This window comes from Gobius niger (assembly GCF_951799975.1).
Source record: "Gobius niger genome assembly, chromosome: 2".
In the NCBI taxonomy this organism is placed as follows: domain Eukaryota; kingdom Metazoa; phylum Chordata; class Actinopteri; order Gobiiformes; family Gobiidae; genus Gobius; species Gobius niger.
Genome location: NC_136853.1, coordinates 43322257 through 43344235, shown reverse-complemented (window position 1 = coordinate 43344235; position 21979 = coordinate 43322257). Strand labels below are relative to the sequence as shown.

General features: G+C 41.5%; 1 protein-coding gene across 1 annotated transcript in view; it reads left to right on the top strand.

Moving 5' to 3' along the window:
- Nucleotides 1–21979, top strand: part of col7a1l (collagen type VII alpha 1-like) — a gene marked incomplete at its 5' end in the record, with an annotated part of 157394 nt that overhangs the window by 41353 nt on the left and 94062 nt on the right. Inside the window, 24 exons of the mRNA XM_079552197.1 lie at nt 130–249; nt 341–487; nt 4996–5223; nt 5663–5802; nt 8390–8513; nt 8658–8801; nt 10092–10279; nt 10364–10444; nt 12912–12929; nt 13010–13036; nt 13117–13182; nt 14465–14545; nt 14622–14648; nt 14740–14784; nt 15919–15993; nt 16072–16167; nt 16243–16269; nt 16355–16408; nt 16487–16558; nt 19726–19785; nt 19920–19955; nt 20040–20084; nt 20172–20207; nt 21018–21062. Coding sequence (XP_079408323.1) covers nt 130–249; nt 341–487; nt 4996–5223; nt 5663–5802; nt 8390–8513; nt 8658–8801; nt 10092–10279; nt 10364–10444; nt 12912–12929; nt 13010–13036; nt 13117–13182; nt 14465–14545; nt 14622–14648; nt 14740–14784; nt 15919–15993; nt 16072–16167; nt 16243–16269; nt 16355–16408; nt 16487–16558; nt 19726–19785; nt 19920–19955; nt 20040–20084; nt 20172–20207; nt 21018–21062 — 1982 coding nt within the window. The remainder of the gene's footprint in view (nt 1–129; nt 250–340; nt 488–4995; nt 5224–5662; nt 5803–8389; nt 8514–8657; nt 8802–10091; nt 10280–10363; nt 10445–12911; nt 12930–13009; nt 13037–13116; nt 13183–14464; nt 14546–14621; nt 14649–14739; nt 14785–15918; nt 15994–16071; nt 16168–16242; nt 16270–16354; nt 16409–16486; nt 16559–19725; nt 19786–19919; nt 19956–20039; nt 20085–20171; nt 20208–21017; nt 21063–21979) is intronic.

The following is a 21979-nucleotide window of genomic DNA, read 5'->3' as shown; positions in this document are numbered from 1 at the left end:
CCAGCTTTGTTGCTTAAATTGTACATCTGAGTCTTTCCAACTTGCCAACTGGACCACAGCACTTGAGGAAAACGTCTTTCCCTACAATATTACTGGTACATATTGTGTAATTGCTCATTTCTTTCTCAGTGGATCTTCCCAAAGTGAATGGTTTTGCTGCGTTGAACACGACAGACAGCAGCACCGTCCTCAACTGGACACGAGTCGCGGGGGTTTCTGGGTACCTTCTCTCCTGGAGGCACATCTCAGGTTGGAAAACGTGATCTCACATGAATCGTTTCCATCAACATCATCATGTTTCGTTGGTTTTATGTTCATTATTATATTCTGTTCAATATAGTTTTGGATACCAAGACCGAGATCCTTCGCCCTGGTGTCACGTCTTTCAAGATTGGTGACCTGTTGTTTGGAAGAACCTATATCTTTGCGATCCGACCGCTGTACGGTGAAGTGGAGGGGCCCATAACCACCATTTACCAAAAAATATGTAAGACACACCCACCCTTCTTTCTTCACACACATCAGCAATTAGGCATGATAGACTTACAGAACAAACATGTAGTTCTTGGAGAGCTGTTTCGGGTCATATAGTTCAGTCCTCTCTTAAGCGATAATTTTAATGACTTTTAAAGGAATAGGCCACCGTTTTTACATATTGAGACATGTTCTTACCTAACCTTAGTCGAGTTAATATATCCCCGTCTGGTCTTTGTACGTGTGCTCTGTCACGCAAACGGAGCACATACGCAGCCTCTCCCACATGTCACATAGCTCCAAAAAAGCTCACGATAGAAGCTACCAAGCTCTTCCACGTGTTCCCTATTTAAATAAAGTTACGTGAAGTGTTTTCATGCGAAGTATATTTACACAGAAATGTAACATGTCGATTCTATAAGCAGATAAAAAGGGGGACTATATTGTGAGGCGTAATGATACGAGGAGCACAGCGTCCACGCAGTAACTCCTAAAGACTTCCCCCGCTCACTTCCGTCAATAGAAGCTGCGTGACTTGTAGAGCCTTTTGCAACAAGCAGAAAATATATTTTGGGAAAGTGCTGCGCATTCCTACCTCATGGTGGAGCTCCTGAGTCCTGTGTCGTCGTCCGGGGTGAGTTGGAAATCTGTGAAACATTACTACACTATATACTTTCTGCTTGTTATCACAGCCCGGCACGATGCACGTAAAAGGCATTGTTCACAAGTTATCGACGCTTCTTCAACTGTTCTCTGCGAGCTCTCTACAAGTCACGCAGCTTCTATTGACGGAAGTGAGCGGGGGAAGTCTTTAGGAGTTACTGCGCGGACGCTGTGCTCCTGTATCATTACGCCTCACAATATAGTTCCCCTTTTTATCTGCTTATAAAATCGACATGTTACATTTCTGTGTAAATATACTTCGCATGAAAACACTTCACGTAACTTTATTTAAATAGGGAACACGTGGAAGAGCTTGGTAGCTTCTATCGTGAGCTTTTTTGGAGCTATATGACATGTGGGAGAGGCTGCGTATGTGCTCCGTTTGCGTGACAGAGCGCACGGACAAAGACCAGACGGGGATATATTAACTCGGCTACGGTTAGGTAAGAACATATCTTGGTATGTAAAAACGGTGGCCTATTCCTTTAAGGGAAGACACTACAGGCAAAACTCAATGTTTTCGGGTTTTGGGACAAATTGGTCTCTAAACATACAAGCTTTCACCCAGAAACCAAAAATATACCTAATCTTCACAAAAACAATGCAATTTCAAGGGCCTTTTTCTCAAAACACATTTTTCTGTCATTGTGGCGACACTATGTCCACGTCAGTCGGACCTAAAGACCTCAAATTTTCCAGCCTTGTACAGAACAATATTTGGAAGATTTATTCAAGTTTCAAGTTTAATGGTTTTGTTTAGCCCAATATCACAACAGAAGTGGCCTCACAGCTGCACCAAACATTAAGGCAATAAAACAGAGCAATGAATATGACAGTTAAAAGTTCAGGTGAATCCAGGCAAATATTATGTCCAATAGGAAGTAGCGACGAGCGGCGTGGGCGTCCCCCGTCCTTAGACTCTCCAGCACGGCGAGGAAAAACTCAAAAACCCGGCAGGAGAAAAGAGAAACCTTGGGGAGAACCACAGAAGGAGAGATCCACTCCCATGGACGGGCAGGCTATAGAGACCCAGGGCCGAAGCATTAAATATAACGGTCACATTATATTTAATCACAATAAACTACGGCCCCGGGATCTCGCGAATGGCCGGTGCCTTTCTGGCTCTTCACAGGATCAAGGTTGAACATTTCGGCTCTTGGTCTCTGACTTGGCCACCCCTGCATTGTTAGATATTTCTCCAATATCAGGGTTTCCGCATAAAACGTAATTTAATGAATTGTGCCTAAAATCAAGGCCTTACATATCATTTAAAAAAAGCATTCAATTGAATTCAAACTGGTATTAGTTTAAGTTCATCAAAAATACCACAATTACGACTCCCAAAATATGTTCAGTTGCGGTTTTGGCTGAAATTGACTGGACTTGACAGGCCTTTTCCTTGCTATAACAGTGAATAATCCATGCCATGTGCCCAAAACAATGGTGATCGTTTCCCCCTTTTACATAAAAATAGATTTTTTGAGCTGTCTCTCTGCCCTAAAGGGATCTTTGTTGATAAAACTAAAATGTGCTGCTGTGTTTGGAACGTGGATTGGTCAGAGCGTCTTTGTGTTGGAGGCAATTCAAACGACATCATTCCCCCCATGGCAACAGTTCACTTGTACTTTCAGTAAATTGATTTTGAAGCTCCCTTTACTGCTGTGAAGCGCAAACAGAATCCATGGAAGCATTATAATATCTTTTGTCTTCTTTCTTTAACTTCTTAACACCCGCCTGAACAGAGCGCATTTTCTCCATTTCGGCTTTACCCTAATCTGAAGCTTCTGGGGAAAAAAAGCGGAAGCGTCGTGACAAAAACGAGATGAAACCGAGGATGAAAAAGTTACAAAAACGCAACAAAAAAAGTTACAAAATAGAGTAAGAAATGCAACAATAAAAGCAACAAGTGACAAAAAAACGGCAAAAAAGTGACACAAATATGACGAAAAGCGACGGAAAAAACATTAAAAAACGGACAAAAATGTGACGTAAAGGTGACAAAAAAAATGGCAAAAAGCGAGGAATACATTTTCTTTTTTTAAACAACAAAAATGTGACATAAAAGTGACCAAAAATGGCCAAAAGTGATGAAAAAATACAAAAAAGAAAGAAAAAAGGAAAAAAAAGCAAAGAAAAAGTGACGAAAATGTGATGGAAAAATGGCAAAAAAGTAAAATGCGGCAGCAATGAGAGGAACAAGATCCTTTTCAGTTTTGCAGGTCTTATCTTTCAAATGAGGCGTTGCACTGGCCTATAGACTGTAAGCATTTAGATTTGGGTAAAGCTGAACAGCATAAGACGGAGGTTAGGAGGTTAACCAAAGCTTGATTGATTATTAATAATATTTATTTATTTTATTTTATTTTATTTTATTTTATTTTATTTTATTTTATTTTATTTTATTTTATTTTATTTTATTTTATTTTATTTTATTTTATTTTATTTTATTTTATTTTATTTTATTTTATTTTATTTTATTTTATTTTATTTTATTTATTTGATAGGGACAATGCATGTTGATGAACAGTTGCACATGAGCACTGTAAATATGCCAGATTATAGCAGGGATGCTAATTTCCATCTGTAGTCCCGAGGCAGAAAACACATACACAATTTACAATTAACATAATGTGACAACAATAAATGCAGTAACAACTAAAAGTGTCACAGGCCTGGTTTTCCTTTAGCCACAGTTTAAAACGTGCTTTAAAAGTGGCCAGAGTTGGAGTCTCTCTGACGGATAAAGGGACTATTCCAGTACTCGGTGCCTTTTACAGAGAGCACAGTCTGTCCAGAGGAGGTTCTCCTGTGTGGAATCTCACAGAGAGCACAGTCTGTCCAGAGGAGGTTCTCCTGTGTGGAACCTCACAGAGAGCACAGTCTGTCCAGGGGAGGTTCTCCTGTGTGGAACCTCACAGAGAGCACAGTCTGTCCAGAGGAGGTTCTCCTGTGTGGAACCTCACTGAGAGCACAGTCTGTCCAGAGGAGGTTCTCCTGTGTGGAACCTCACAGAGAGCACAGTCTGTCCAAAGGAGGTTCTCCTGTGTGGAACCTCACAGAGAGCACAGTCTGTCCAGAGGAGGTTCTCCTGTGTGGAACCTCACAGAGAGCACAGTCTGTCCAGAGGAGGTTCTCCTGTGTGGAACCTCACAGAGAGCACAGTCTGTCCAGAGGAGGTTCTCCTGTGTGGAACCTCACAGAGAGCACAGTCTGTCCAGAGGAGGTTCTCCTGTGTGGAACCTCACAGAGAGCACAGTCTGTCCAGAGGAGGTTCTCCTGTGTGGAACCTCACAGTCTCCTCGAGCTGATGCCCTGGTGCCCGTGATCCCACTAACAGACTTTGGTTTGATGAAATCAGCAAGTGGAGCAAGTCCATGCAATACTTTATATACAAGGCAACCATATTTAAAATTAATGAAGTTATCAAAATTTAATAAATGATGCTTCTCTAAAACAGTGCAGTGGTGAAAGGAGAACGGTTTCTTGTTCAAGATTTTTATGGCTTTTTTAAAAAGAGACTCTATTGGTCTGAGTGTTGTACCAGCAGCTGTGACCATGTGGTTATACAATACTCTACATGAGACAGAATCATGGAGTGTATAAACATTTGGGCCACATACAGAGACATAAAGGGTCTCACCTGTCTAAAATTTGCTACATTAAAATTAACAGTTTTAGTGACCGTTTAACATGTTTAAGAAACGCCAGAGTGGCTTAAAGACAAATTTGCTGGTCTTTTTCTATGCTTCACTGGCACTGGCGTATATTTGCTCTATATCATATTCATGTATTTGCCCTCAAGGAACTATTCCATTCTGAATAACCTCAGTAACGTGTCATTACTGTTTTCTTTCTCAGTGGGAGAGGATCCTCCGGTGGAGTCTGTGCCGTCCGTCCCGGCCACTGCAGCCCCACGCGTCACCGCAGCCCCACAGCCTGCAGTACCTCTCACCACCAGCAGGAGGAGCCGCCCCCCTGCCGCCGTAGTGTCAGAAAAACCCAAGACCCCAAAGAGTCCGCCTGGCAAAGCGACAGACGTACTCTTAACGACAACGAAGCCAGAGGCGCTCGATTCACTCACGTCAGGTATATTTTTATCACGCCATAAAGGAAGCCATACTGTGTAACTCTTCACTTAAGTCTCAAGAAGTAGAATAAAGTATGAGAATGTACTTATCTTTGGGTGGGGATCTTGCATTTTTCATCTTTACTGCTCATTCGTGAGTTGTAACTTTGCTGGGAGCTGAACCTTAGGCACTCTGAGCTTTAGTACCCCCCCCATCTCAATCTTAGTTCTAGTGTAAACACTATATTAAATTACATATACATTTTGGTGCCCTCTGCTGTAGATGGCGCCCGAGGCAGTCGCCTTGCTTGCCTATGCCCAGTGGGACTCGAATCACCGGCTTGCTGGCTGTAGAGCGCCTGCTGTGCCACCTGAGCTCACCTGCTTATTGGATTTCTGCGATAGAAGTGACGCGTGCCTTTGTTAAATGTGTTGTTCCCTGATGTTGTGTTTCTGTAGGGTGTGATGAGGCCAAGGCTGATGTGGTTTTCCTGGTGGATGAGTCATCGAGCATTGGCGTCGACAACTTCAACAGGATCAAGGATTTCATTTTCAGAGCCGTCACTTACTTTCCCATCATTGGACCTCAGGGAACACAGGTCAATAATATCAATCCATCAATCCACACTATCTATCTATCTATCTATCTATCTATCTATCTATCTATCTATCTATCTATCTATCTATCTATCTATCTATCTATCTATCTATCTATCTATCTATCTATCTATCTATCTATCTATCTATCTATCTATCTATCTATCTATCTATCTATCTATCTATCCTCTGTTCAGATTTCAGGACTTCACTGTTTTATATAATGCCACCACTTTTTGGAACTATATAGTGGGGAAAAAGATCATCTTAGTCAGGGGAGACTTTAAGCTGACAAACCTAACCGAAACAAATATAATTATATTTTTGTTGATTTTCTATTTGGCAGGGACACTACACATGGTAATAAATCTATAAATGTGTCAGAAATCTAATTAAGGGCCTTCGGCCCTGGACAAGGGGTATAAAGCAATTCAGTTCTATAGAAACAAGAGCCTCATAGACACAGTAAGTGACAGTTATTACTAAAATTGTTTAAGTTAAAGGAATAGGCCACCGTTTTTACATACTAAAATATGTTCTTACCTCACTTTAGTCGAGTTGATATATCCCCGCCTGGTCTTTGTCCGCGCGCTCTGTCACGCAAACGGAGCACATACGCAGCCTCTCCCACATGTCACATAGCTCCAAAAAAGCTCACGATAGAAGCTACCAAGCTCTTCCACGTGTTCCCTATTTAAATAAAATTACGTGAAGTGTTTTCATGCGAAGTATATTTACACAGAAATGTAACATGTCGATTTTATAAGCAAATAAAAAGGGGGACTATATTGTGAGGCGTAATGATACGAGGAGTAAAACGTCCGCGCAGTAACTCCTAAAGGTTATTGACGGAAGTGAGCGGGGGAAGTCTTTAGGAGTTACTACGCGGACGCTGTGCTCCTCGTATCATTACGCCTCACAATATAGTCCCCCTTTTTATTTGCTTATAAAATCGACATGTTACATTTCTGTGTAAATATACTTCGCATGAAAACACTTCACGTAACTTTATTTAAATAGGGAACACGTGGAAGAGCTTGGTAGCTTCTATCGTGAGCTTTTTTGGAGCTATGTGACATGTGGGAGAGGCTGCGTATGTGCTCCGTTTGCCTGGCAGAGCGCACGGACAAAGACCAGACGGGGATATATTAACACGTCTAAAGTGAGGTAAGAACATATCTTAGTATGTAAAAACGGTGGCCTATTCCTTTAAGGAAGGATTAAACAACGAGCAGCCGCGCATTAGACGGTTATAATGCACGACGCGAAGTCAAGAACACCACAACGCGCAGTGGAGTTCCTCCTGCATTATAACGTCTAATGCGGCTCCTCGTTGTTTAATCCGCTTATACCAGGGTCCCACAAACATAACATTTATAATAAATGTTTTTTTCATTGACTAAACTCACTAAATATGCCAGACTACGGGACTATTTTGTGTGGGTTATTAGCCGGTCACTGAAGGCTGGTCTCAGAGCGAGTCATTCTCCGCAGCTATTACGAGGATCTCAGTCAGGCTCAACGACACAACATCAGCACAGAATCACAACACAACAGGACTAACCCGGAAACACTTTTCCCTGGAAGTAAACACCGATATGCGGCACTCGTGGGCAGGAGTTATTTCACTTTTACGCTGTTTAACCTGAAGCTAAAGCTAGCTAGCTCAACCAGCTCAACTGTTTATGGAAACAGCTGCGGTGGAGTCGCTCACACCTGGGCCCCCCCAACTCAAACTTTTATGTTTGACTTTACTAATCCAGACAAATATGCTTAAATGCAGGATCATTTTATGTACGCCTGAAAATGATGAATAGCCTTAACCATTTTCAATAGAAATGTAAAGCTCGTATGTTATTAACAGTAGCTAACCTAGCTGCTCACTCTCCTCTACAAACATTTATCAAACATTTTGTTTTGGCCAAAAACGTTGAAATTAACACAAAATCCATCTCATACGTTCCTGTCAGTCACTAATTACGCCTTTATCTGATTCAGCTGTGTCATGCGTTGCTATGGCGATGCCACAGCGGAGTGATATCCCAGTGATTTAACTACCGGACTACATGTGCGGTTATACCAAAATAATGCACGAGCCAATCAGAATCCAGTATTCACCCAGACCATGGTATAATGGGCAATAATGACTGAAACATACAAAAACATAGAAAGCAGAGAGATTACGGTCATATCTCTATTGAAAAAGAAGTTCTGTGACAAAGGTAGTCACACAACACAAATCAGATGAGGAAAACACTGTATATAACATCAGATATACGCTCAATTGCACACAAGCTTAGACCAATGTTAAAGTTGAGTTTTTAAGGTTTATTTGTTGGGTTTTCTTTGTGAGTGAAGCGCTACAGTTGCTTCAGTCCTGGACCCGAAAGAGCAGACTGTCCTAAAGCGCTTCGCCTTCAGGGCACTTCACAGAACCCTTTATCGAGCTCGAGTGGCCAGAAGTAGATTTCAATTTAATCCAATCTGAATCCGCCATTGTTGAGTTGTTATAAAGCTGAACTTAAAGTTTCTATCCTTGTTTTGCACCAAAATGAAGAGGCTAATCTTTTTTTCTCAACCTCGGTTCAGATTGCAGTGGTCCATTACAGCGATGACCCTCGAATTGAGTTTCGTCTGAACGACAACAAGGACCGAAGCGCTCTGCTCCGGGCGCTCCGAGCTCTGCCCTATCGAGGCGGCAACACCAAAACAGGTTAGACACGACTTATATCTGCAATATTCTCCCTATCACTGCCAAGTTTACGGAAATAAACTTAAGACGGAAAGGCTATGGCCGTTGCATAGGAAACGATTACAGATGCTGTGTGGTAAAAAGCGATAATAACCTTGTCCACAGGAAAAGGCATTGGGTACGTGCTGCAGGAGCTGTTCCACGAGTCTTTGGGGATGAGGCGGGACGCTCCACATGTTCTCGTCCTGATCACAGACGGAAGGGCCCAGGACGACGTGCTGCCGCCTTCGAGAGTGGCTCGAGCTCTTGGTTAGATTTTAAATTACTATACGTCGCATTTGACAAGTTGTACGTCAAACATGCAGTGGGAGGAAAAAGTGAAAAAGTGAGAACCTGAATCTCACTGAACTTGCTGCAAAAGAAGGATCAGCCAGCTATTTAAAAGGACGGGATGCAAGTTCAGCATTTTATACTCACTACTGCCACCTCAGGTCATATGTGTAACTACACCTTCTATACTAAAGGGATATTTCAGGATTTTTGACATAGGGCCTCATTTCCTAGTTATCAAGAGTGTTGCTGATTTCTGGAGATATTTGTTTTGGTAATTTAAGCAGTTCTTATATTTGAAGAGATTCGTGGCACTAGGCTAGTGCAAGGCTAGCGCATTTCTATGGTATCAGCTAGCCTGTATTAAAAACAGTCTGACCCACAGAGCACCTGAGGCAAATCACTTATAACAACAGACTAACCATATAATTTTGCATTTAACATACCTTACATTTGAGCAGATTCAGCTTCGTGGTTGTATAAGCTACGCAGCGGCGGAGTGATCTGCTAGAAAATAGTCCCTCAAAATGCGATCATTCATGTGATGCAGGTCAGTTATATTCCAAAAATAATTCTATCGACACAGACATTTATATGGTTATGGCGTAATTTGAAAGCTAAGACCTATAAAACTGATCCTAACTGTGTTGTCACGTTATCGCCATGTGTTTGTCGCATTTTTGTCTCATTTTTGGTCAATTTTTCATTGCTTATTTTGTTGTGTGTTTGTGTTTCATCCTTTTTTTCATCGCTCTTTTGAGGATTTTTTTCTTTGAAGATCTCAGATTTGGGTAAAGACAAACTGCCTCTCTTCAATAATATTTTTTGTGTTCTGTGCCTAGACCAGGGGTAGGCAACGTCAGGCCCGGGGGCCAAATTCGGCCCTCCAGCATAAAACCTTTGGCCCCCGAGAGAATTTTGAAGAAACATTTATTCATAAATCAGAGACCAAATATGTGAAAAGGACTCTAAAATGTGTAAAATACTGTCAATATTTTCACATTTTCCAGCAAAACACCCCCATTAGGTTTTATATCATGAGCAAAACTTATATTTGTAGAGAAAAAGTGCGTTACTTTGGGCTAAAGTTGTGAGTTTCGGCCCTTGGTGTTTTGGAAATGAAGAAAATCGGCCCTCCATGAAAGCACAGGCTAGAGTGGGAGAAGTTTAAGTTGTCATTCGGAATATACAGCTACTATATTAAATTTGTTTGGAATCATGAGACTAAGCAGTAAAACAAATCTGAAAGTGTTTTTTGTTCCATCTCAGGTGTTAGCGTCCTGGCCGTCGGCGTGGCTAATGCCGACATCGAGGAGCTGAATAAAATCGCGGCGCCCACGAACTACAAAAACATCTTCTACTCTCCCTCCTTTGACGACTTCCCTTCAATCGAGAGGGACTTTATCAGCAGCATTTGCAGCGAGGAGCTTCTGTCCGAGTACAAGCCGGAGCCCGAGGTAAAGGGGAAGAAAAGTGATTGTGTGCGTTTCTGTTTCTTGGTAAATTCAACTTTTTCTAGGACTTTGAATATTTCTTTACAGGATGCGCAGTTAGACAACCCCACAGGAGACCCGGAGGAGGTGGCCACGCCTGAAGCTCCCTGCCCCTCCAACTGTGTCAAGGTCAGTAAATGTTTATTAATGTGACTCAGGGCTTGTACCGTACACCGCCTGACCAAAAAGAAAAACTCACCACCTGGATTTAAAGGAACAGGCCACCGTTTTTCCATACTGAGATATCTTCTTAACGAGTAAATAAACACCAAATCCACTTTTTTTGCTGATAAACGGTCTAAATGGTTGTTGAATAGAGTTAGCGACATGTCCCAGTCAATGTATGTGTGTGTGTTTTATCTGATGGTTGTGTATGTGAAGATTTGCTTTTACTATTATGAACTTGGTCAATGTAAATGCCATTATCCATGTACGCATGATGTTTTTATGTATTTTACTATAACATCAGCCTGCCCAGGGACTACGGGTGGAAATTAGCACTTGAGCTATAACCTGGTACAATGCATCTCTCCCTTTAAGGTCAACGTTTATTGTACACTGTCCCTGTTTTTTTCTAAATAAACTAAACTAAACTAAAGATTTTGACATTTGGTGCAAACGTGTTCAAAATCTCACTTTTGTGTCTAAAACCGCATGGTTAGCGTCTCTACTGGTTTCACCCGTCAAGTACATTTGATTTTTTTGCGGTTGGAGGAGAGTGTGTCCACGGCGTCCAGAAAACGTCATCAGTTCTGCCCGTGGTTCTGCCTCTGTGCCTCTGTGGCCCCGCCCACACACACCTCCGCCTCCGTCACGTAGCAACCAGGACACGCGTCGCGCTCATGAGTCAAACCAGTAGATGGCGCCCCTGCGATGCTCACACTTCGGCTGAGGTGGTGTAGAGTAATAAATCCCTTAGAAAAGCTACTGTGCGATGCTCTCTCTGTTCGCAGTCACCGACAGCGCGCGAGTAGTCTACCGGCGGCGATCTTTTTTTTTTCTTTCCGTAGGATAGTTGCTACATCAAGCAATCACAAGTCATGAGAATGCACCAACTATCCTACGAAAAAATCAACCTTGCGCACAGTGGTGACACCGGTAACAGCATCTGTCAGTCCTGTCAGATCGAGGGGCTTGGTCTGAGACGGTCAACAGAGCAGACCCCGCCCACACACTCACCCCCCTCGTCTCCCCCAAAGCCTCCGAGACCACCCCTTTCTCAGCAATTTTTGACTTTAGTTTGTGGGTGGGGAAAGGCTCTGCCACGCCCGTTTAGCTACTCTTTAAAGACCAGACAGGTACGCATCAACTCGTCTAAGCTCAGGTAAGAACATGTATCAGTATGGAAAAGTGGTGGCCTGTTCCTTTAACTAACTGTTCTGATCTGCTGCAGTCTGTCAGGTCTAGGTTCAGCAACACTATGAGCCCAAAGATTAAGATCGCGGGACACCTGAAGGGAGGGTCACAAGATGATCTTGAGACAATATTTCTCACTTTGAATTTTATGTATATTTGACTGAAAACTTTAAAGCAGTACTAAGTTACTTGTTTACCTTAATAAATCCTTTCCTCAGTTCCTCTGGGGGTAATACAAGTGTTAATGGGATGATGGTGGGTCTTTAATCTCCCCCTGGTGTCTCTGGCCAGAAAACCACAAATGCAACTTCGCTGCCACCGGGTCAGAGCCACCAATACACACTAATGGAATCATGAAGAAGAAGCTAGCAGGCTAACGGGCAAAGCTAACAACGGGCTAGCACCACTTATACAGTATTTACAGCCAAGTTTGAGTGAAAAAAATGATCTCCATTGTGTAATTGGATGTAAAATATCCCTCTCTCCCTTTGTCTTTTCTATCAGCGTAGTATTTACTCTCACGGACAATTAATGAGTGAAAAATCGCAACTTGCTACGACACCTGCAGTGGCGCTTATGGCCTCTGGGGGCATGAGTTACTTAGTACTTTAAGCCAAATATCGAAATCCAGTTTCCAAACCAACATCTCTTAACCCCCGCATTTTCTCCAGTTCAGTTTGACCAAAGTCTTAAAACTTCTCGACAGTGTAATGCCTCACTTGAAAGCTAAGACCTACAAAACGTATCCAGAAGGATCTTTTTCCTTCGTGTTGTTGCTGCGTTGTTGTCACTTTTATGACATTTTTGTTTTGCGTCTTTTGCCACAGTACTTGCCACATTTTTGTCATTTTTTCCATCACTTTTTAATCACATTTTGGTCAAATTTTTGTCACTTTTTTCTTGTTTTTTTCTTGGGTTTTTTTCATCCTCGTTTTCGTCTTGTTTTTGTCACTATTTTGGTACTTTTTTCAAATAGCTTTTAGATTTGGCTAAAGTCGAACTGGAGAAGATGTGCTCGGGTCAGGTGGGGGTGAAGAGGTTAAACCAGATTTGAAATGTTTTGCACCTTAAAATATTACAAATGCTAATTATATTTTACAGCAGGGGGTCCCGTGTTGTTGGTTGAGGGATTTTCGGGGTCATGGCCTGAATACACTAGTATACATAACACTACTTTATTTGTTTTGTTAATCAGTAATTTATTCATTGAACTAATGTTATTTGTGGTTTCTTCTCAAAGGGGCAGAAAGGAGACAAGGTGAGTCACACAGGCATGATTGTGGCATTGATTCATTTCACAATATCACACACTTTTATAACATCTGTGTTTACTTTTAGGGCGATGGATTTGGACTCGGGGGTCTGGTATGTTTATGTGTTTTATACGTTCATCTCTTTTGATCATTGGTGCACATTTATGTCATTTTTCCCCCCTCTCCATTTAGAAATTCAGGGCCAGTCCTGGAAAGCATGATCCTTTTACAGCAACTAAAGGAGAAAGAGGCGAAAAGGTTTGAACATTTGACATGTTGTAAAGGGTGGTGGGAAGTAACAAAGTAAAAACCAAAAGTACAGGTGAAAGGCACACATATTAGGTACTTTTATTTAACTTAAGGCGAGACACGGCAGGTGAAAGTATTGATTTTTCACGTAGTGGTCGAAGTGGAGATTTTTATCAATTTTCCTCCCTTTACATCTTAGTTTTCATGTCAGATATAAAAATGACAAAACACACCCGCATGATGTTTATTTTATGATGTTTTGTCTGCGAGGTGGGGGCAACCCGGAAGTAGCTGCTGCGCCGCGTAGAAAGTCCGTCTTTTCATTCATAAATATTGACAGATTTTACATCCACGTGTCCTGCTAAGGGGCCCCGTGATGACGCTTTCACCCAAATATGGTATTTTTCCTCCTACGAGACGCTGGAGCGGAAAAGTGGAAGAACGGGCCGAGCATGCGCACTCGCTACAAAACTTCAGGGCTGGTTTTCTCTGAATGAGAGAAGCCGCACTCGGGCAGAGCCTGAGCCCTTATAGAAGCTCCCACAGACTCCAAACTTTACAGTCTGAGACCTAACAATGTTTTGAAGGTTTTTTCAGAGGGATTTTTTAATATCTAATTCCAAACCTGATTTATTCAACTTTGAAACCAAAAAAACAGGCGGAATTTGAGTTTTTACAGATTTCTTCACTGATGATTAGTTTATTGAAAAACTAAACAAAATATCCAAAATCCCCTCTGAAAAAATCTTAGTCACTAATATGTCAATAAAATAAAACCATAACATTTAATCTGGCTCAATTCATTATTTTGATTTCGTTGCCTAAAATATGGGTAATTCTGGCCGTTTTAATGCTCAAAATGCCTTATTTTTTTGTGAAAACATAAAATGACAGAAAAAAATGCAACACATTGTTTTCTCATATTTATATCTGTGATGTTCAGCAAAAGTTTCAAATTGAAATCTCTACATTTATTTTTTTCCCCTATTCACTTGCAGTGTCTCGCCTTAAAGAACCTATAACTGATTTTACAATTACAAACAATGAATGAGGAAGCCAATATATTAAAATAACCTTTCCAGCATATCTGTATCTTCACAGGGACACATTTATCGACACATTTCAGAACTTGCAGAGTCACTTTTTCAGGGTCATTGTCACAGAAAGCTTGAAAACTTTTTAACTAACAGCGTTTTCCCACAAACATCTCTGGTTATGATACAAAAGCAATGTATGTCCAGTGTAATGTTACTATTATTTATTGTGTTACTATTTTGCTTCATTTCGACAGGGCCCTTCTGGAACTGATGGTGTCCCGGGGCTTCCTGGTCGACCGGGGAGATCCGGACCCCCGGGGTCTGCTGGACAGAGGGTAAAAGCTCAGAGAATAGTACATGTACTGCTTTTGCATATCATGGGGTTATTAACGCAGAAATGATGTTTTTAAGGGACCGCAAGGTATTCCAGGTGACAGGGTAAGGCTGACTTTGGATAATTCAACATTAAGATTTATATGTATTTTTCCACAGTGCGGTCAATACGTTTCCTTCTTATCTCATTTCACAGGGGTTTCCTGGAGCTCCTGGATCAAAAGGCCAAAGAGGAGAAAGGGTTTGTCCACATTAACACTAAAATATGGTATATTGTAATATTAATGAGATTTTGTATAACACGTCATGAAGTATACACTTTATAATAACTCAAATAAATCACATTCCTCTAAATTATTTACAAACACAAGTTAATACTTTTAATAGTCCAACAATGAACTAATTATGAGTAAATGTTAGCAGTGAAGGAGTTTATGATTTATACTATAACTTGTAGTTTACGTTTATAACAGGCACATTTGTAAAAGACTGATTCAGTATTTGTCCATTATTAGTTCATGACTATTGTGATATTTTCTTCAATATTTACAAATCTTTAAAAAAATAAAGCTTTACAAACAGGTTTGTGCATTTTCACTAAATATTAACATTATATAATTTGTATCAATATGATTTTGCTTGTGAACATATTAGTAGTTACTACTTTTTCATTAGTTCATACCATGTATTTGTAAATGGGTTAGTTCTTTGTGGTTTGGTGCCTTTTAACGAGCTGGGAAACTCTTAATAATACGCCTGTTCATTGTTAACCAATTACAATTACATACAATTATAATAACTTTTGAGTAAATAGTGTTTATAAACAGAGTTGGGGAGGAGCTAAACACATGTATTTAGAATACTCATTTTGAGTAACTGGTAAAGTTACACTTTCATTTGAGAGTATTTGGAGTACAGTTACTTTCCACATATCAAGGGAATACGTAACACACAGTTTCAATCATTACATTTTAGTTCTATATTGCTTAACATTATTAAGAAATAACTTTTAATGTTGACCTGTAAAAGAGCTAATCATTAAAGTGAGTTCTCCAACAATCGAAGTCTTCATTTTTGTAATTATACGCCATATATATCAATATAATGACAGTCAGTATGAAAGTATTCTAAAAGCACTCAAAGTACTCAGAATACAGTACTCTGATTAGACAAAGTAATGGAATACGTTCTCCCCAACACTGTTTATAAATGCATTATTGGTGTGTCTTAGTCTTAAGCGTTGGCTAAAATGGAAGCATTGATTAAAGATTTGGACTTGCTCTTTTATATTCATATTTCTCAGACGCTCTCAGACACAAACAGAAACGTTCCTCAGAGTGGATTGAAATAATCCGTCTCTTCGCTTGTTTTCCAGGGGGAGCCCGGATACGTCATCGCTGGCCCTGATGCCAATTATGTTCCTGGGCGTAAAGGAGAACCTGGATCTTCCGTGCGTTCACAGTCCAATCCACACGCAGTATTGTAAAAGTAATTAACATGAATGAAACTGTGAAACTGTTCCCCACAGGGTCCGCAGGGTCCTCCCGGGGTCTCAGGGGTGAACGGAGCTCCAGGACTGGCCGGACCTCCAGGTGTTTCCGGACCACCAGGGACCTCGGTCAAGGTACTGTCTGTCTGTGTGTGCCTTTACTGGCTCTGACAGTTTTTCACTACAGACGGGTTCTTTTCTCATTTGTAGGGAGATCCAGGGGAGCCCGGCAAAAGGGTAAACACCTCTGTTGCTATATATATTTTAAACTTGCACAGTTTCTTCCCTCTCTGACAAAACTGCTTTGATCATGTTGTGAAAGGGTTTCCCTGGGAATCCGGGCGTGCCGGGAAACAAAGGGGAGCCTGGGAGAGATGTGAGTGGAAACAGCAAAAACATGTTCAGGGAAATGTTTAAGATCTCTTTAATGAAAGCTTTAATTGTTTATGAGCAGGGTAACGCCGGTCTGCCCGGTCCCATTGGTCTTGATGGGGTGCCAGGGACACCAGGGATGAAGGGACAACAGGTACGGTTGCATACACAGGTGACACTCGGAAAATTAGAATATCGTGAAAAAGTTCATTTATTTCTGTAATACAACTGAAAATGTGAAACTAATACGTGATATAGACTCATGATATGCAAAGTGATACATTTCAAGTCTATGTTTGTTTTAATTTGGATGATTGTGGCTCACAGCTTGTAAAAACCCCAAAATCAAAATCTCAGGAAATAGAATATTGTGAAAAAGTACGAAATTGTCAGCTCAAAGTTTCACCTTTCATCAGATAATTAACCCAAAACACCTGCAAAGTGTCCCTGAGATTTGAAATGGTCTCTCAGTGGTTCAGTAGAATTCACCATCATGACGAAGACTGCTGACCTGACAGTTGCAGAAAACCATCTAAACTGCGTTTCCATCAAACAAAATGCGAATCTTTTCAAAATGCGCTAAAGCAAAGCGTATAACAGATGCGAATTTTACGTGTTTCCATCAAGCTGTTCTAGCGAATAACGGCACTGTTGTAACTATGGCAAACCAGAGCCAAAGATGGAGACCGGGCCACAATCTCATCCTCTGTCCACACAAACCTGTCCTTCTTATGCTGGGTTTACACATAACGGCGACAAGTCACGAATGCCACGAATCCACATTCGTGGCCGAGGATCACGAATGTGAGTGATTCGGGGGTAGAGGTTTCACGCGCCGCCACGAACTGTTGCGACCTGTTACTGCGTGTTACGATTAGCCTAATGGCACGAATTATTGCGCACGGTCACGAATATGCGTCCCGCACTGTTGCGCGCTAGCGAGTTATTGGGAATTGTCGCGTTCTGTCAAAAATCTGTCAAGAATTGGGCGAATGTGGACAAGATCTCCTGCCACGCACACCGGGTTGGAGGCGGAGCAGGGACGTCTCGCTCCGCCATGCTCTCCCTGACTCGTTGGGCTCAATAGCTGCACGACTTGAGCTGACTTTACTCCACAGAATAAACATAAAAACACTACACTCACTGTGCACTCGATCTTCTGGGGATCCGTCGGAGAACTTGCTGCTCTTAAACCTCTTTATCCATGATTCTCACTCGTCTGATCAGTCCTCAGCTCCATTTGGAAAAACTTCATAATCCACAAACACAGGCCTGTCTTCACCTGCCCCGCGCCCACCGCCGCTTGTTTTACGTGTCTAAGGTTGTAAATAAGCCTTAACTTTTCCGTGGTGTAGCTGCTGTAGCCACGCGCTGTTGTTTTGGTGCGAGGCAGCGTGCGAGATGCATTCAGGGACCGCGGGAAAGGCTCACTTCTTACTGTCCCTTTTTCCCCACAAACGCGGGGAAAATCGTGACAAATATACAACAGTGGGGTTCTCCAGCGGGGGGGCAATAGGGGTGGCAGGGACTGGCTCCCAAACATCAGGAGGAACGACCGCAGGAGGAGGAAAAGCCGGCACCTGAGGAGCGGCTGTGGCAGGTGCTGTCCCGGGCCTGGAGCGCAGACTGGCCGAGTTTGTGTGACTTTCCTTTTGCTGCTGCAGGTCCGAAAAAGTACTTTTCGGCGTAGCGTGTGTTTCCATCAATTTTGTGCGTGAAAACAGTGATTCTGCTCAACGAATGCTGTACGAATGCTCTACGAATGCCCTCACGCTGAATTACGAAGCGCCACGACTCATCACGAAAGGACACGCTCCGCTGCGAACTCCACCAACAGAGGGTGAATCGTGTCATGTCACGAACTGATGCGTTTTGTTAAGAATCCCATTAAGGCGCGTTAAACCCAGCATAAGCAGCCATGTTACCATGGAAACGACGCTAGCACCAGCGTCTGTTTATTCGCTTCATGACATTTATTCGACAAACTGCGTTTCCATCTCGCAAAATACGCATCAACAGTTATGCGCACAAATCAAAAAACACCTCAAGCGAGCGGATAAACTTTTTATGCGAATTAAGAGTTTAAATGCGAAATTTGGTGTTTCCATCACTCGTAAATTATGCGCAACTTCGAAATGCGCATTTTAGTCCAGTGATGGAAACGCAGTTATTGACACCCTGAATAAGGAAGGAAAGCCTTAAAAGGTAATGGCAAAAGAAGTTGGATGTTCTCAAAGTGCTGTATCAAAGCACAGTAAAGGAATAGGCCACCATTTTTACATACTGAGATATGTTCTTACCTTAGCTTTGACGAGTTCTTTAGGACCTGTCTGATCTTCACCCGTGCCTTCAGTCACGTAAACATAGCGCAGACGGCGTTAGCATTTAGCCTCTCCCTCTCTCCTCTATAGCTCCAAAACAGGTCAAGATAGAAGCTACCAAGCTCTTCCACGTTTTCCCTATTTAAATATGGTTACGTGAAGTGTTCCACTACAAAGTATAATTACACAAAATTAAACAATGTGGATTTTCTAAGTGGATAAAAGGGGGAACTATATTGTAAGGTGTAATAATACCTGGAGTAATTTGGCATCCGCACAGTAAAGTGAAGATTACTGCGCGGATTTCGAACTACTCCTGGTATTATTACGCCTTACAATATAGTCCACGGGGGACGGGGGAAGATCAGACAGGTCCTAAAGAACTCGTCAAAGCTAAGGTAAGAACATATCTCAGTATGTAAAAACAGTGGCCTATTCCTTTAATATTCTAGTCTTCTGAGATTTTGAATTTGTTTTTTTTTACAAGCTGTAAGCCATAGTCATCCAAAAACAAAGGCTTGACATACTGTATGTCCCTTTACATCTACTGAGTCTATGTCATGTTTTAGTTTCACATTTGAAGTTGAATTACAGAAATAAATTTCACCTGTAACCATGGCATGTGGGCTGGAATGCTGTGTTCCGTAATTTCCGGACTATAAACTGCTACTTTACACACTATTAATCTTGTGTCTTAAACAACCATGCGGCTAATTTATAGATTTTTACGATCAGACTGAATATTGTGTCATGTTATCAATAACAATGCACCTGACTCCAAAACCACTCGGCTATTTCCAATGAAAGAACTCCGACGTGAGAAAGACGCAATAACTGCTCCAAACTAAGCATAAAGTTGTGGCGTGTAGACGATTCAGAGCTCACACGGCTCCTTTCAGATGTAACCCACTCCTCTATACAATAACATGCACAGGTGCAAACCCTATCGCTGTCTTTGTCTTCCTCTCAGCGGCCTATATATGCTTTTTTTTCTTTTTAGGGACAAGAAGGCATTGGCATTCAGGGTATCCAAGGCCCCAGAGGTGAACCAGGACAGAAAGTAAGTATTTTGATGACACCTTGATTATAAAGGAAAGTTTTAAATGTTCAAACACTCCCTGTTCAATAAAAAACAACCAAAAAATTAAAAAAAGCGACTCATTTATCCTGAAATCTCATTACTGTGTTTTTCAGGGTAATATTGGATTGACAGGACCAGGTGGACCAAAGGTATTCCAGCTTAAAACATGTCTACAGTACGTTGATTCCTCTGATTTTGTATTTTACGCTGAACACAGTTTTACATTGTTTTAGGGCGAACAAGGAGACCAGGGCATCCAGGGCATAGTGGGACCTCGTGTGGGTATTACTGTATCTCAGCGATATCACGTCAGAATCATGCGGGTGATTGTGAATAACAAATCCTCGGATGTTTGTTTGTTGCAGGGAAAGAAAGGGCTTCAAGGTGATAAAGGCGACAAGGTAAATTAACATGTGATTTTAGCCAAATGCAAAACAGCTCTTGGACAGACAGCGTTCGCGGTACAGGGGCCACAGATCTGGAACACTTTACCTGCTGATCTGAAAACTTTAACAGACCAGAGCGAGTTTAAAAGTAAAGTTAAACAGCACAACAGAAGTTTATAATATTTTATTGCAAACCTTTTCTAAATTGTATTATTTGTAATGATTTATGTAAATGTGTTAACTGTTTTATGTCTTAGGGCCCAGGTCTGCGAACTAGCTTTTAGCTATACGGAAGGGGTGTCCAAACTTTTTTCCTATGGGGCCGCATACTGAAGTGTACACAGGGTGAAGGGCCATAGATCGGTAGTTAGTGCCACAAAACCTTTGAATAGCAGAGGTTTAAATTGCGCCCCACACCTTTAATTCTGCTCAAAACCTTCATGCCAGCTCTGTCTCACAGTAAAAGGTTAGTTGTTTGGTTAGAATTATGTGGAATTATTACATTTCAAATAAAAAGGACTATCTCTGATGATGTGTCCCGATTCACCAAGAAGGCAGAGGGCCACCAAAAATTGGTCTGAGGGCCGCATTTGGCCCCCGGGCCGCACTTTGGACACCCCTGCTATACGGCCTATGAGCATGGCATCGGTTATTGTAACAATGCTTCTTGTTCTGTCCCCATCAAATAAACATATAAATAAAAATAAGTCTACTATAGTCTACTGTTTAAGTATAGTTGTACATCCAGTTGTTAAAATGAGCCCAGAAAAGTACTGTAATAAAGTACTGTATGGCCATTTGTAATAAGATGTTTTTGTTTTAAAGGGAGATCAAGGAGAGATGGGACCAATCGGGCCACAAGGACCGACAGTAAGTCTACCAATCGTAAAACAAGCCTGATTTTTCGCCTTGTTGTGGAGTTGTTGTTACTTTACACCTATAATGTAAATATGTATATATCACGCACACTGTCTTACGTCTTACTGTCTATCCCGGCTTCAAATAAGATAAATCAGCACCACAATGGCTGAGCGTCAGCACTCCCTTCCATCAAAGAAAAGTTTGATTCGTGGACGTTTTGTTACCTTGCCAGCAGGCTGAGTTCTTGTGGTATTTGTGAGTTTACAAACACACATGAGAATCTATCTTGAACCGCTGCCCCGTCACCGTGGTCCCAGATCGATGTCAGTGCAAATGTTATTGGCACTAGAATATCAATCTGCCTCATGCCAGGTTCGACTTTTTGGGCCTTTATTTGTATGTTTTTTCTGTGTGAGACTGGGATTTCTGACAGTGGTGGCGGCTTTCCCATCAACCTAAAAGACAAATTCAAATTCTCTTGATAAAACAATGTATGTTCACAGTAATCCCGGTAGTTGAAATAAACTCAAAAATGGTAAATCAAATCAACTGGACGTACCTTGTCCGTAGGCCTGTCACAATAACAAATTTGAAGTTCGATATATTGAGGCAGGAAAGTATCGCGATAAACGATGTTATTGACTCTAGCGATACTCAATACTGTCAACTCTCAGGCATATAAATGACAGTAAATCTTTGATCTAAAACAATCCTAAAATACCACACAAGTGTCAAAAAACATGAAATATAATGTAACTCAATTTGCTTCAGTTAGAAATCAAAGTTTTACAAAGAAAAAATTGGGGGAATGCTAATAAATGCACAGACGATAAATATCGAGCCCAAAAATATATTGTTTATCTGTTATTTATTGCACGATAGGTCGATATAGTACTTATCGTGACAGCCCCAGTTGTCTGTGGCGA